The following is a 16193-nucleotide window of genomic DNA, read 5'->3' as shown; positions in this document are numbered from 1 at the left end:
AGTCTCACCATTCCTCTGCTGTCAGCAAATACCCGTGAAACCCACTAGCAAAACACGTTACATCCCATTGTAGTGTTCATCCACACAGAAGAGGACAACCAACTACAGCTATCAGTTACTCCATCAGCTCAAGTGGCAGGGGTCTAGGTGGTGGATCTAAAGGTTACAACCCTGCGGATGTCCTATACGGAAGTCAATATGATGTCACATGACAGAATTTCTGTTTTTTCAGCTTGCTTATTTTTAAAAAAAAAATCCCTAGGGAATTACCCAAAAGACTACATTAAAAGAACATTATTAAGGTTGCAAAGTCAAGCACTCAGAAATTAGGATATGCCAAATTAAGGTTGCCCGTGCAACCTTAATTCAGACTCCTTGTGCGTATGCACTATGGTACAATCTTGAATTACGTGATCACATAATATTTTTTCCACAGACTCCTGCCTCATTTAATACACAGGACAGACCTGCTCTCAAAATGAATTAGGAATGTATAGTAAAAGAAATGGTTTTCTCGAGGATCCCTGCCTCATTTGCTGCAGAAATTGGAAGATGTGTAATAAACAAGGCAGGGAATGCAGGAAGTAGCTGAACGCTACTCTGGAGAATCTGATTCTATCCCTACCTCTGACCCAGAGTTCCTAGGTGATGCTAGACAAGTACGTCACTAAAACCAAACTTTTGACAGGTTGTTACTTTCACAGCATATTCCTCAGTTTCTGGTTGCCCAACTTGACACCCTTAAGCGCGGAGAGCTCACAGCTGCCACTCAAGGGGAGCTCTGCTCTGAACGTATAACAATCTATATAAAACTAAGGACTGTGAAAAATTAGGTCCTAGTCATGTCAAGTTAGGCATCTAAAATTAGTAAAAGTGATCCCTTAATCTCTCTGTGACTTGCCCCCCCCTCTGTAAAATGAGGATAACAGCATCCCCTCACCTCACCGGGGGGTTGTGAAAATAAATCCACTAATGTGGTCATGAGCAGCATAGAAAAGCCCATAGGAAATTATTAATTCTGCCTTCAGAGCAGGGTCAGAACACTGTGCAGTAGACAAGTCCTAGGGCCACACACTGAACAATGAGAAAGCAACATATTGAACAGTTTTTCATTTACGCGAGCACAGTCCAACCTGTGCACTAAATGAGGCTGTCAATACAATAGCATGTGATCATGTAATTAAAGACAGTCTCAGAAAGCAGATGCACAAGGGGACTGAATTAAAGCAGGAAGCCTTAAATCTGACATTTCCCAACCTTCTGACTTTGCCACTGTAATAATGTTCTTTTAATTTAGTGCTGCGTGTAGTATTGCATATAAATTAAAAACAAGAAGCTACATTTATGCAAGCTTGCAGATAAAAGTCCTGAAATGCAAAGGGTTAATAGTACTGCCGATTGTGTGGACCAAATTCTGCTCACATTACATGCTTGATTCCACTTTGTAACCTCCAATTTGGCCCAGGATCTGTTAAAGTTTGGGTTTAAACGGCCCAGGGTATTGTTTCCGAACCTGGGAATGTCAGTCAAGTCCTGAGGGGGCAAGACACAGAGATAAGAGGGGAGGGTGGGGGAAAGCTGCTTGATTGCAGCTCTACCCCACCCAACCGATATACGCTTCAGAGTTATCTGCTTGACTCCAGCCCTGCAGCTGCTCCTAATGCAGCTGGCTGCGTGGGACCAGTTCTTGTGCACATACATGGCTGAAGGCTTGGGCCAGTGGGCTGCTGAACTAAGGAATTACCACAAACCTCATCACCTTCCAAGCTAAGTGCAAAGCGCTTTTCTTTGACCTCGTCTGCGCTAACACGTATAACAATGTGTGTGTGTGTGTTACTTTATAGCCCTGGCTGGGATGATTTAACTGGGAATTGGTCCTGCTTCGAGCAGGGGGTTGGACTAGATGACCTTCTGGGGTCCCTTCCAACCCTGATATTCTACGATTCTATGATAGTAGCCCACTCCAGAGCCTGACAGGTTCGCCATAACGCCATCCAGAACCGCCTGGTGGAAGCCATCACACCGCGCCTGGGGGAGGTCGCCATGAACCGCGCCATCCCCGGTACTGACAGCCAGTTGCGACCTGAAGTCATAGTCACCGACGAGGCCCAGAAAAAGATCATCCTCGTCGACGTCACGGTCTCCTTTGAGGACAGGACCCCGGCCTTCCGCGAAGCCCGAGCTCGTAAGCTGGAAAAATACGCCCCCCTGGCCGACACCCTGAGAGCGAAGGGCTACGAGGTGCAGGTGGACGCTCTGATCATCGGAGCCCTGGCGCTTGGGACCCCTGCAACAAGCGTGTGCTGCGGACCTGCGGGATGGGTCAATGCTACGCACAGCTCATGCGGCGCCTCATGGTCTCGGACGCCATCCGATGGTCCAGGGACATCTACATCGAACACATCACCAGCCACCGACAGTACCAGGAGGTGTGAGCCTGTACGACATCGTGCATCAACTATGGGAAAGGGACTGAGAGACTTCTTCCATTGGACCATATGAACTGGAACCATAAACCCACTGAACATTAAATCCCACCAAATGAGGGTAAATCCATCCTCATCATCGTATCCACTCATTATATTCCACACCTGAACATAGCCATTATATGAACAACATACTCCCATATCTCAATGTCTGTACTTTGACCCATTAAACTTTTACCCCCAAGCGGGGAGATTGCAGATTATGTATTCCTTACGCCACCCGTTCCTAAACCAAATTTCACACCCCTTGATAATCTGTACCTTATTCCCGGATAACCAGAAACTTCTGTGCTTAAACTCTGTACCATTTTCTTTTTACTTCAACATTATTACAATATCCAAACCAGAACACTCTCCTGCACACACTTCACCTCCTGGGGAAGAGGATAAGAGAATACGTACATGACAAACATTAATCATGTTGCTTAACATGCTTCTGAAAAGCACTCAGATACTACGGTGAGGAGTGAGGTATGAAAAACAACACAGAACTTTGTCCCTCTTGTGGTGCTAACTCAGCCACAAGAACACGTAATTCTCCCAGCCTCACAGACACAATTGATGCCTTTTCTTCTCTCCACACCCCTCAAACAGCAGTGACTGAAAAAAAAAAAATGAACACGGAGAAAATGCATAAACAGGGGGGAAGGGACAATAACCATACCACGCATGGCATGGTATGGGACAAGTTGTGGAGGGAAGGATGGGATTGAAACCTATGGAAGAGGGGGCTTCACACACACAAAAATGCCATTGGGAACCAGTGGCTATAGCCAAATACAACATTCCCTACTCCAGCAAGAGAGCCAAAGTCAAAGGGCAGTTTGCTTGCGTAAGGACTACATAATTTGGCCCAGTGCAGAGTTATGCAAATCCACACCAGCAGAGGGAATAAGTAAAACCCTGTAGTGTTTACTTGCTTTTAGGTATGTGCAGTAATTCTAAAGCGAAGTTTAAAAAAAAAAGGGGGGGGGAGATACGGACTCTCCTCTGGTGAAGGTCTGCCACATGCAAAGTCTGAAGTTGCAATGTTCAGCTGTTGCAAAACTTTTACCTGAACTTTGGTTTGGTTTTTATTTGAGAATTAGGAGAGCGTGAAGACAAAGCATGAGAATAAGGGGCTTGTCTACACTTACAGTGCTGCAGTGGGCCACTGAAGCACTTAGGGAAGATGCTGCCTGTGCCAATGGGAGAGCTTCTCCCACTGGGGGAACCCTACTCCACCTCCCTGAGAGGCAGTAGCTATGTCATCGAGGAGAGTGTCTATCCCGGGGGTTCTCAAACCGGGGGTCGGGACCACTCAGGGGGTTGCAAGGTTATTACATGGGCGGGTCACAAGCTGTCAACCTCCACCCTTAACCCCGCTTTGCCTCCACAATTTATAATGGTGTTGAATATAAAAAAAGTGTTTTTAATTTATAAGGGGGGTGGTAGGGGGTTGCACGCAGAGGCTTGCTATTTGAAAGGGTTCCAGAGTAGCAGCCGTGTTAGTCTGTATCCACAAAAAGAAAAGGAGGACTTGTAGCACCTTAGAGACTAACAAATTTGAGCTGTAGCTCACGAAAACTTATGCTCAAATAAATTTGTTAGTCTCTAAGGTGCCACAAGTCCTCCTTTTCTTTACGTGAAAGGAATCACCAGTAAAAAAGTTTGAGAGCCACTGGTCTACACCAGGAGTTGGGTCAGTATAACTGCATCACTCCTGGGTCTAGATTTTACACACCCCTGAGCAATGGAGTTACACTGATCATACATTTGTAGTGTAGACCAGGGCTTAGTTGAGATGAACCCTTGACTGTAAGTTAAGACCTCTGAAAATCAAAGGCAAACAGACCATAAATGACCACATCACGGCCTATTCAATTACATGTGTTTATGTTAAGATACTCTGACTGGGAATGCTTACACTTGTAATCTGAAGTGCAGGTTTACTTTGCCTCCCACCTCAAATTAACTAAGGGCGTGGCTACGCTTGCGAGGTACAGCGCAATAAAGGAGCCCCAGACCCACGTAGAGCACTCTGACTCTGCAGCTACAGCGCTGCTGGTCTCCACCTTGAGGAGTGGAATAACCTTTGCTGCGCCCGCCCGCTGGAGCGCTGCGGCACCAGTGTGAACGAGGTGTTGCTTTCCTGCCCTCTGATCAGCCTCCAGAAAGGTCCCATAATCCCCTTAAGTGGCCACTCGTCATTGTTTTTGAATCGCTGCAGGAATGCGGATATACCCTTTGAAAGCTCCGTTTCTGACTGCTCCAAGACAAAGCAACCATTACTGTGGAATGCTGCGTGTGAGAGAGAGAGGTGGGGGGGGGGAAGAAGGGCGGTCTGCTGCTGTCTGAACTTACAAGTCAGCATGCTGACATGTTCTCTCTCTCCCCCACATACACACAACACACTCCCTGTCACACTCCACCCCACCTCCCCCCATTTGAAAAGCACGTTGCAGTCACTTACATGCTGGGATAGCTGCCCATAATGCACCGCTCCAAGTGCCGCAAATGTGGCTACGCCAGTGGGCTTGAAGCGGTCAGTGTGGACAGACTGCAGCGCTTTCCCTACTGCGCTCTCCAAAGGCTGCTTTAACTCAAAGCGCTCTCTGCAGCTGCAAATGTAGCCATGCCCTAAAGCTGCATTCCCAAAAAGCAATGAAATAGTGCTTGCCCTGCCCTGCCTTGCCATCATTACATGCCTAGGGTGCTCTGACTGTCCTCCTACCTTCAGCAGCCCTAAAAGTCCTCTTGTGGTGCAATAATGCACACCCTGGAGTGCCCCACTGCCTTTATTTTTAAAGAGATTCCTGATTTTCTCTCTCTCCACCTTCGCTTACTCCTTAGTGCGGACAAAGTGAAGCCAGCCTGGCTGTGAATCACACATCAGACAGAGTTCCAGGAAAATTCCCATCTGTTACATGCACATAGAAAGCAGAGGGGAATGAGAGGGGAGGAGGCGAGGAAATTGGAACAAGAAAGAAATAAACGACAGGGTATCAGAAGGCAATAAAAAGAGACAGCTGAAGGTGAGCAAGACACACAACATACCAGAGAACCACCAGTGCATCACTCCTGGACATTCATTATTATGGCATCCAGAAAACAAACACATTATGTTAGAACATAATCTATTGCTGGGTGCGGACAATGAGATAGACAGCAGAAAACTTAACAGAGCTATGCTTCTGCCTTCTCCCAAAATAGCTCAAGTCGACTGACCTTCAGGGCATGCTTCAAGGCCTATTTACTGAGGCTTTTCAGAAGGGGCTGAGAGGAGCATGTTGGGGGAGGGGAGAGGAAAGTTTTATAGGTTTTATGGGCTTGCTGCTGCTTTAGATTGGTTAGTCTCTAAGGTGCCACAAGTCCTCCTTTTCTTTTTGCGAATACAGACTAACACGGCTGTTACTCTGAAACAAATATTACTCTAAAAACAACAACAAGAATCTAAACTATAAAAAAGAGGCACATGTGGACATAAAAGCCCGGGCTCAGAAGGAAATCTGTGGGCTCTTTGAAGATCTTAGTGCTAAACACTAATTTCTTTCCTAAATTTTTGAAAGTAAATCACAGAGACGGTTCTTCCCACTAAGCCAGACCACAGATGATCCAGTGATGTTAAGGGATTTACATTATGGTATCACTGGTGTGAAGATGGTCAAACTCTACGCTCAGTGTCCCGCACGTAAGCCTCGCAACTACTAACAAAACTCCAAGAAGGCGATTTAACTAAACCAATCCATTTGGTATTACACAATGAAATAATCTTCAGAGCACAACTACAGCAAAGTGTAACATGCCCAAGAAGTCCAGGGGAGTAAAATTTAAGACCAAATAAAACGGGGTTGTAAATTACTGTCCACTTATTTTTTTAATTCGAGCACCATTCGAATGGTAGCCGATTTAAAATGTGTATGCCAACTTCCGTACTTTTAGATCTTTCACATTCTTAAGGAGGGTAAGAAAAACTTCAGGAGCCAGATTCCAGCTTCATTTGCAGGATGTAAATTCAAAACAACACTCAAGCCAAAGGAATTTGCCCACGTTTACACCTGTGACAATTAGATCAGACAGCGACCTAAGTATATGTTCTGTTGGTCACAGGATAGAGAGACACAAGGTGAGTGAGGTAATATCTTTGATTGGAAAACACACTGCTATTGCTATAGGACTTCGGAGGAGACATGGCTGAAAAAGCCTAACCACTGTGCAGCATTAGCTCATTTTAAGTCATCTGATTTGGACAAAAAGAAAAGGAGTACTTGTGGCACCTTGGAGACGAACCAATTTATTTGAGCATAAGCTTTCGTGAGCTTCATCACTCCGATGAAATGAGCTGTAGCTCACAAAAGCTTATGCTCAAATAAATTGGTTAGTCTCTAAGGTGCCACAAGTCCTCCTATTCTTTTTGCGGATACAGACTAACACGGCTGCTCCTCTGAAACCTTTTAACAGATTATATTTCAAGCTGGCTGTATCCCTTAAAGTAGATTAACAACTATGTGCATCTGATTCCTCCATGTACTGGGTCCAATTCTGATCTTACTAACAAAGGTGAAGTCATTGACTTCAGCAAAATCACTTTAAATTTACATTTATGAAATGAAGATCAGAATCCTGAAATTTTCTACTTGCATGTAGGCAGAGTTGTGGAACAGCTCCAAAATAAACGACATATTCTGACTGTACCCTCTCCCACTACTGGTAGTTAATTTCCTCCCATTCTTTTTAAACCTTACATAAGAATACATCTACAGGAAGAAAACTGAGCCAAGTTCAATAATCAATCTCATTGTTGATAAGGGAAGAAACACTTGTTATATATAAGCTGTGAGATGCATGTGAAAATGGGGTTTTAATATTCATTGCCATTTATGAGCCTCTGGCAGAAGCCATCTAGTTGAGAAGTGACAGCGTCTGTCAGAGTAGCTTTATCCTTATGTCAGACAATCTTCCACCCATTTTAATTGTGGTACTGAATTTTTCTGCAGTGCTGCTGCCATGACGTGCAAGTCTCTTCAAAGACCAACATTTCCAGAACCCACAGGATGGGGCACTGGAAGAGGAGTCTCTCTGAAGATCTCTTTGCAGAGATCCCCACATGTTGCTCCCTCCAGGAATAGGCTATAGGACCAGCCTCCAAATCTAGGAGATCTCCTGGGATCCCTGAGGCACACCCAGGCAGAAGCCCTGCACCTCCACACTAGGTCTGGCAACCCACCACACTCCTTAATAGGGACTCCATTTGGCTGCAGCTGCAGCCAGAACCTCAGAAGAACAATGCAGCCCAAGGCTTTTATTTTTCAATGTTTCTCACTCTTATGGCCATGCTGCCTTCCTGAGCCTACACAGACAGTTCCAGTGTCTCTGCTGCTGCTCATTGCTTAGCCAAGCAGAGTAAACTAGCAAGACTCCAGCCAGTTGCACTGCTGCTAGTCGGAATCCTGGGACTCAAGAGAATCAGTTTCATGCTGCTACCAGTTGGCAAAACTGAAAGCAGTAGCAAATATAGGAATTACTCATAGTGTAGGCAAAAAGAAAAGGAGAACTTGTGGCACCTTAGAGACTAACAAATTTATTTGAGCATAAGCTTTCGTGCGCTACAGCTCACTTCATCGGCTGCATAGTGTAGGATAACCCAAAAGGAAAGACGGCTGGGAGACAGAGTGGCAGACCACCCTACCCCCGCCCAGCAAAGCAGCAGCCAGGAAGCTGGTCTCCATTCTCAACCCCTTCTCTGTGGGGAAGACCAGGAGTGAATAGAGAAAGCGCCTTCATCCTTTCAGCAACTGGGGGTAGTGGTGGAGCTTTAAAATTTGTCTCACACCTTCTAGCCAGAAGCTGAGTCAGCACATGGAGAAGGTCCCCACAATCAGAGCCCAGGGACATCTTCCTGGCAGAAACTCCAGCCTCCAGACCCTTCCCAACACCTGGTGCCTCACCATGGCACTACCCCTGGTGGGGCCTCTCCTCCCTTTATCTTTCACACCTGCCTCTAACTAGTAGGTTTAGCTTCCAGTTGGTAGGTACCTTGTACGTTTCTGAGCCCCAAGCCAAGCAGGTCAGAGAAAATTCCATTCCAGGTTTTTCAATCATTCTTTTCCCCCCTTGTGCTTTAGAGGAAGCTTCCAGTCATTTCAGGCTGGAGGTTGCAGAGCAGCCTGAGGCATCCTCCAGTGCTGCGGCTAACACTGCCTAAATCTAAGCACTAAAAACAAGACCATGCTAAGATTGTTTTATAAAAATTTAACTCATTGCACTCATGAAAAATTCACTCTGTCGGAGAGATTAGAGTCTGTCCTTAAGGATGGTGAATCTCAGTATCCCTGGAAGATGTCGCACGGAGTGTATTTTAAAGGTGGCATAGGGAGGCACACAAGGAGGGGGGAAGAGGAGGAGGTCGGGGTTTTTTTAATCTTTAATGTCGTCAATAGTCTAGACATTCTGATTTTTTTGTTTGGGTCACAGAAGGGCAAAAGAATGCTCAATAGTGCTTTACAATATTTATTTGGTAAAAATTACAAACACGACAAATGTGTAAAAGTTAGCCACCAGTGACAATGCAGGGGTAGACCCTGTGCAAAGTGCAGAGTCTGAGCATTATTGCAGTAGATTGTGCCCGTTTATTTAGGAGTGTAATTTCCAGCACAGTGCAGAGCTAACCAATTGGGATTACATCGGGGTTTATATTTTTATACACCTGTATTGAAGAATTTCTGGAGGCCAAATTATACCTCTCAGCTACAGGTCTCTTGGTCAGAAGTGTAAAATTGTTCCAAAGATGTTGCTATTGAATCACTGGACTTAATTATGTTTGAGGGAGAGTTGAGGGCTATATTTGAGGCACTGGTTTGACTAAGGTTTTGACCGAAGCGTGGCCTTAACACAGCAGCACTGAAAATAATAATGGCTAGTGTGCACACTTTTGTAGTCTATTTTATATTTGTGCCTGAGACATTGGGTTAACTTCATTGTGCAATAGAAAATACGGTCGGTGGTCACCACTAACATTTCAAAACTGCAGAGACAAAGCTGTTGGCTCTAGCTGTAATGCATTGAAATACATCTCCCAGACCTTGACTTGAATTTAACTCAGCCTTGTGCCAAATCTAGGAATATTTCTCTGCTCGCTCAACGTTTTTGCTGTTTGGCCACATCAAGAAAACTTCTTCTGGAAGAAGTATCCCATCTGCAGCAGCCGAATTCAACTCAAAGCATTCCCTCCCTCCCCCCCTGTCATAAATATAAAGGGAAGGGTAAACCCCTTTGAAATCCCTCCTGGCCAGGGGAAAGCTCCTCTCACCTGTAAAGGGTTAAGAAGCTAAAGGTAACCTCGCTGGCACCTGACCAAAATGACCAATGAGGAGACAAGATACTTTCAAAAGCTGGGAGGAGGGAGAGAAACAAAGGGTCTGTGTCTGTCTGTAGTCGTCTTGGCCGGGGATAGACCAGGAATGGAGTCTTAGAACTTTTAGTAAGTAATCTAGCTAGGTATGTGTTAGATTATGATTTCTTTAAATGGCTGAGAAAAGAATTGTGCTGAATAGAATAACTATTTCTGTCTGTGTATCTTTTTTGTAACTTAAGGTTTTGCCTAGAGGAGTTCTCTATGTTTTTTAATCTAATTACCCTGTAAGATATCTACCATCCTGATTTTACAGGGGGGATTTCTTTATTTCTATTTACTTCTATTTTTTATTAAAAGTCTTCTTGTAAAAAACTGAATGCTTTTTCATTGTTCTCAGATCCAAGGGTTTGGGTCTGTGGTCACCTATGCAAATTGGTGAGGCTTTTTACCAAACCTTGTCCAGGAAGTGGGGTGCAAGGTTTTGGGAAGTATTTTGGGGGGAAGGACGCGTCCAAACAGCTCTTCCCCAGTAACCAGTATTAGTTTGGTGGTGGTAGCGGCCAGTCCAAGGATAACGGGTGTAATATTTTGTACCTTGGGGAAGTTTTGACCTAAGCTGGTAAAGATAAGCTTAGGAGGTTTTTCATGCAGGTCCCCACATCTGTACCCTAGAGTTCAGAGTGGGGGAGGAACCTTGACACCCCCACCCCAGGGGAATTTTTACGTAATTAGTTAGTCCTTATGGAACATTCAGGCCAGCTATGAGGATTTCTTTTCTTCTTTTGCGGTGTTTGCTTGAGATTACAGTTCTGAAGTGAAAAGGCTTCTGTCGAGAACTGGTAGACTCTACAGTATCTGTAGGAGCGTTGGGAGTTGTGTTCAGGCTGACTAGCCATTATTAGTTTCAGAGCTGCTGTGTTATAACCATGCTTCAGTCAAAACCTTAGTCAAACCACTGCCTCAAATATAGCCCTCAACTCTCCCTCAAACATAATTAAGTCCAGTGATTCAATAGCAACAACTTTGGAACAGTTTTATACTTCTAACTAAGTAAGCTATAGCTGAGAGGTATAATTTGGCCTCCAGAAGTTCTTCAGTTCTCCCACAATACACATGTATAAAAATATAAACCCCGACATAATCCCAATCGGTTCTGTTAGTTCTGCACTGTGCTAGAAATTACACTCCTAAATAAACTGTCTACTGTAATAATGCTAAGACTCTGGACTCCACACAATGACTGCTGCACAGGAAAAACGAGCAATTACAAAATTCAGCCCAAGTAATGAGATCACAATGAAAAGCTCAAAGCAGGTTCAGTGGTACTGAAGGTCTTTAACATACTATTTGGAGACAAAGAGTACTTGTGGCACCTCAGAGACTAACAAATTTATTTGAGCATAAGCTTTCGTGAGCTACAGCTCACTTCATCACGAAAGCTTATGCTCAAATAAATTTGTTAGTCTCTAAGGTGGCACAAGTCCTCCTGTTCTTTTTGCGAATACAGACTAACACGGCTGCTACTCTGAAACCTGTCATTATATTTGGAGACAAGACATACTTACCAGACCTACTGGCTGGCACCTTTACAACTGCTTTAAATTAAGATGTATATCCACGCTATTGGGATTATCAGTAGCTAACTGCTTTTACAGATGAGACAGGGTCTGTCAAAGCTTAGTAGTGACAACTCTTCAGATTCAGACCCCAAATCTGGACACAGATGAGGAACATATACATTTAAGAACACTGGTGTGCTCTGACCATAAGTAGGCTTGAAAGGATTCGATTTTTGTCAGTGAAGGTCAATTTCACCGTACACATACAAACCAACAAAAAAAATTTCATTAATGATAACTGAAACTGCCAGATAGGCACATTAAGAAAAATGCTCCTTGAGAAATTATTAGAGTTTGATTTAAGGATATTTACTTTACATATTTTGACATGATGTTGACAATTTGAGTTTTAACGGTTATAAGGCTTTAACTTTTTGAATCTCAGCATCTACTGTCAATACATAAGTGTCTGACACCCACACTTATTTCCCACCACTGTAAAAATATACATTGATAAAAACTGAAAAAAAGCTTAAAATCCATGTCACCCAACTGTGAAAATTTAAACCCCAATGTTGATCTTATCCGTCAAAATTATTTAAAAAAAAAAAATCGAATTTTGCTAACCCTATCCATAATTAAAGACATGAAAAAAAAAACCTCAAAAAAAAAAAAAAGATTGTTTTTGTTGTTTTAAGTCAAATGAAATCAGCTTATTTTTGTTGTTTACAGGCACTAACATTTGCAATGCAAACACTGCAGCCTTGCACAACTGAAGAAGAATTAGAAGGCGAAACTCACTGATTTAGTTTCATTGGCAAAGCAGAATGAAGTCCCGAGTGTAAAACACGTTAGGTGCAAAAGGTGTAAATTTGATTAAATTCTTTCAGTCTTAAGAACCAAGATATTAGGAATGCACAAGCGTTTTTTTGTTTTTTTTTAAAAATAGACATGCTTTTAATATGACCTCGGAAACACTTATTTTAAAACTTTTTTTCCTATGAAGTAATGAAGACTTGTTATAAAGTACAAAAATGCACAGTTCAGGTCCTGCTAACAACCTTAACTCTGAACCCATAATCTCATCCATCCTGAAACTACAAATTAACACCCCTTTAAAACTTGGGTGAATCGGAGCCCTTTAAATAGGGTTCTGTATGTTTAATGTCCCCATCCCACCTGCAGAGGTAGCTTTGCAGAATCTTTCTGAGTACGTGTAGACAGTTTTGACTGAAGGAACCATTCAGCACTGCCCTTTCTGCACGTTGTGTATTAATTTATAGTGGCATACAGGAAATGCAAAATATTACTGTTTTGATTTGGTAGCATTTCACATCCTCTTTACACCAATGTAAATGGCTAGACAAGGTGCAGGACAATGGTGAATCAGGCCCAGAGAGGGCAGCTGGGTACTAGGTCAGAGAACTTCCAGAGAGCCTCTCTTCTGGAAATTGTCCACATTTTGTGACTGTGTCTAGTAAACAGAATAGCTTTTTCTTCAACTGCCTCACTCAGTTTCTCCTCTTCAGCAGAGGTCCACTGACCACTGAAAAATGACCCAAGGAGCCACCATACTGCAAACAAAGAAAACCCGATCTGCATTTGCAAAATGAAACAACCTCTCAACCCCGTGTTGAAAATGCATATCTCCCACACGCTGCACAAAGGCTGCTGAGCAAGAAACAGCCGCTGGTACAAATGACAGTGAACCCCCCTGGCATGAACACGTCATCTGTCATCCTCAATACTCAATCCAGAAACAGCCCTCTCCCCCATCAACTCCTTTGATATAAACAAGGCAGCACAATCTACATCAGACCTCTCATATATGCAGGGGTTGTAATACCCCACATTGTCACCCCAATACACTTCAAAAAATAAGAGATTATGATACATGCTCACTTTGCTTCTGAAAGTACACGCAAGCCACACAACATAACACTGCGCACATCATGTTACCCTATCAGATACCAATTTAAACAAGGAAATCATAAATTCCAACAGGAGGTGGGTATACTGGGTCAGAATTCAGATTTGCCAAAGAACCTTTGCCACACATTTCCACACAGACATGTGAACACCCCAGCTCCCCCGCACCTCCGCCAATCCCACTGTAACATTAACTTAGTATTTCTTAGCATTCAAATGTTTCATTTTGTAACTACACATTTCTAATATTTTTTCCTGTACAAGTCTTTAAACAATACTGTCTCTATAACAAAGTTCAATTGGTATTATTTGTTATTCTAGGACAATCTAATGCTGAAAAACATGAAATAGTGACGCAGAACTTCTAGCCAGATGTAAATGGCTTTTACAGCGTTCCAAAACAAGAAAACAATAGAAATTCTGTCAAAGATAAGCAAATATTCACAATATTCAAGGAAGGATTTCATCTAAATATAGTTTCTAAACGTTTCCGTAACAAGTAAACTGTAAAAAACAAAAAAACACAACACCCTAGACCCTGAACAGATCTTTACATCAGGTATTGTAAACGGTTAGTTACTCAGAAATTTTCTTCCATAAAGATTTAAATAGTGTCCAGTTCAGGTCCTTTTTTCATCCCTGGAAGAATTACAATCCAATTGCCCACAACTTCAGAGTGTAAGTAATAACGGATTTGTACTCTGCAGAAAGGAACAGCTGTTGCAAAAAAAAACAAAAAAACCACCTGGTCTAACAGCTTGCAAAGGCTAATTTGCTCTAGTGTTACTCTGTATTCTAGCAAACTGGCTCCAAACTTACTCACTTTTGAGTTCAGCACTCTGTTTTTACATTTCATGTAAATGTAACTCCTGTTCCTTTTGTGCGCAAGCATGGGTATGCTCGAGGTTCTGTTGCAAGCTTCTGAAACTTTGTTCCTGACACCAGGCAGTGATGTGCCTGGAGGAAAAGCTATGCCCCCCTGCAGCATCCTCGTCCACATTCCTAGATCACCACCAGAGACACACACAGTAGAACATCGGCTAAGGGCCACCTCCAAAAGGCAAGTCCCTGTTTTACATGACCATGTAAATTATCTCCAAGGTTCCTAGTACAATTTTCTCTGATCTTTAAATTCCTCCACTACCAGGAAACCGATTTTTGCTGGTTTGAGGGGAGGTTGCTTAAAACAGGTTTCCCATTCCGGACAGCTTCAGCTCCTTTTGCCTGTCCTGTAAAGTGGATGTACAGCATATGCACATATTAGGCAGTTGCCTTGGTTCCTACTGCCATTAGCCCCATGATACCTGCAGGCATAGCCACAAAGAGATGCAGAAAAGTCCCTTTATTAAGCCTTTGTATTCAGTGTCAGTGACCACTGGAGGTGACCATTTGCTTCTGACAGAGGGAACAAAAGACAGAGATGGCACAGACAATCAAAAGCCAGATTTTGGTCATTATTTCTGCAGGATCAGGAGGAATTATTCACCTGCCAATCCCATCGAGCCTGGTAGGCTACAATCAGCATTTAGGGGGAAGGGAGAGCAACCTGGTTTTTGTTGTTTTTTCCATCCTGCACCGTGCCTTCAGTTTGATGCATCTGGAGGGGCTATCAGCTCCTGGGCTGAGGACATGCACTGTCCCTTGGCGGGACCGCATTTGGGGGGCTGGAGAAGGAGACATGCGATCAGCCCCTAATCTGGGGCAATGCCCAGTGCCTTCATTTCATTTCACTGGGGGGGACTGGCGAAAGGGGTTGCTTGATCAGCCCGTGAGCTGCGATGTTGCCAGGTGCCTTCCCGACACTGCACCGGGCCCGGGGGCTGGGGGGGGGGGGGCGTGCGCCCCAGAAGCGGTCCCTGCCCCGCTGCGCCTCTGAACAGCGAGCACCAGCCAGAGAACATGGGGGGGGGGGAAGGGGGTACTTACAAAGCGATTAATGCTCCAGCGCAACATTGCGAGGCGGAGGCGGCTCAGGGAGTCAGGCAGCCGGATAGTACAAGCCCCGGCAGGAAACCACTGCGGCGGGCGGAGCAGCGCCAGGGCCGGCCACAAGCTTCCCACCTCCCCGCGCCCCACCACGGTCACCGGCGCGCAGCTCCCAGCCGCATTGCCGCCCCACGCCGGGGGCTCTCCTTCGCCTGCCGGGGCGCCGCCGCTAGGCTCCCCCCGGGCGCCGCCGCCGGGAGGCGGGCACCATGGCCAGGCTGCGCCGGGCGCCGCGCTTGGGCTCCCTCCCCGCCCACCGGCTCGGCTCCAGGGCGCGGAGACGGCCCCGGGGACTGAGCGGCTTCTCCCTCCCGCCAGCAGCGGCGGCGGCACCGGACGCCACCCCGGAGCCCCGCTGCCTGAGCTGGGGAGGGGCCCGTGCGCTAGGGCGCAGCGCTCCCAACCTCTCCAAGGCTCAGGGCGCGCAAGCCGCTTCCTGCGGGGAACGCGCCTCCGAGCCCCCCCCTCGCTTCGCCCCTGCGCCCAGCCACCCCTCCCCGCTTACTTCCACTTTCTCTTGCTAAGTAAGCGCGCCTCCCCCTATAGCTTTTGTCTGGCTGCTTCTCGGGAGGGGCGGGACCTTCCCTCGAGCAGCCTGGGATGTGTAGTCTCCCCACCAGCCCGAGAGTCGCCGCCACCGCTCCAGCTAAGCCCTGGGGCGGGGTTGAAATATGGTTTCTAAACGTGCTCGCCAGGAGAGCTCCTGCCGCGGGAGAACACACCGCAGCTGCCGCAGGGCAAGGGCAGCCGCCAGATCGCCTGAGCTTTAGATTATTTTAAAAATAAATACAAATAAACCAACATCATCCTTTATTTCCCCCTATTGTGACCCTCTATGTTGGCAACCTCACTCCGGTCAGCATGGACACGTGGTTCCTGGACTGCTTTGCACGTCTAGAG

At 45.3% G+C, this 16193-nt stretch overlaps 1 protein-coding gene across 9 annotated transcripts in view; it reads right to left on the bottom strand.

Moving 5' to 3' along the window:
- ATP11C (ATPase phospholipid transporting 11C (ATP11C blood group)) overlaps positions 1-15813 on the bottom strand; it is a 122025-nt gene extending 106212 nt beyond the window's left edge. For 2 of the 9 annotated variants that reach the window (XM_073358407.1, XM_073358408.1), the window contains exon 1: positions 14131-14691. In XM_073358407.1, coding sequence (XP_073214508.1) covers positions 14131-14307 — 177 coding nt within the window. In that variant the 5' untranslated portion in view covers positions 14308-14691. Of the gene's footprint in view, positions 1-14130; positions 14692-15233 lie in introns of those variants that run through there. The other 7 variants (XM_073358415.1, XM_073358416.1, XM_073358409.1 and 4 more) reach the window with 5 other exon arrangements.
- Positions 15814-16193: the final 380 nt, after the last annotated feature.

Source organism: Lepidochelys kempii, chromosome 9, assembly GCF_965140265.1.
Source record: "Lepidochelys kempii isolate rLepKem1 chromosome 9, rLepKem1.hap2, whole genome shotgun sequence".
NCBI classification, from domain to species: Eukaryota; Metazoa; Chordata; order Testudines; family Cheloniidae; genus Lepidochelys; species Lepidochelys kempii.
This window is presented reverse-complemented; position numbering and strand designations above follow the sequence as displayed.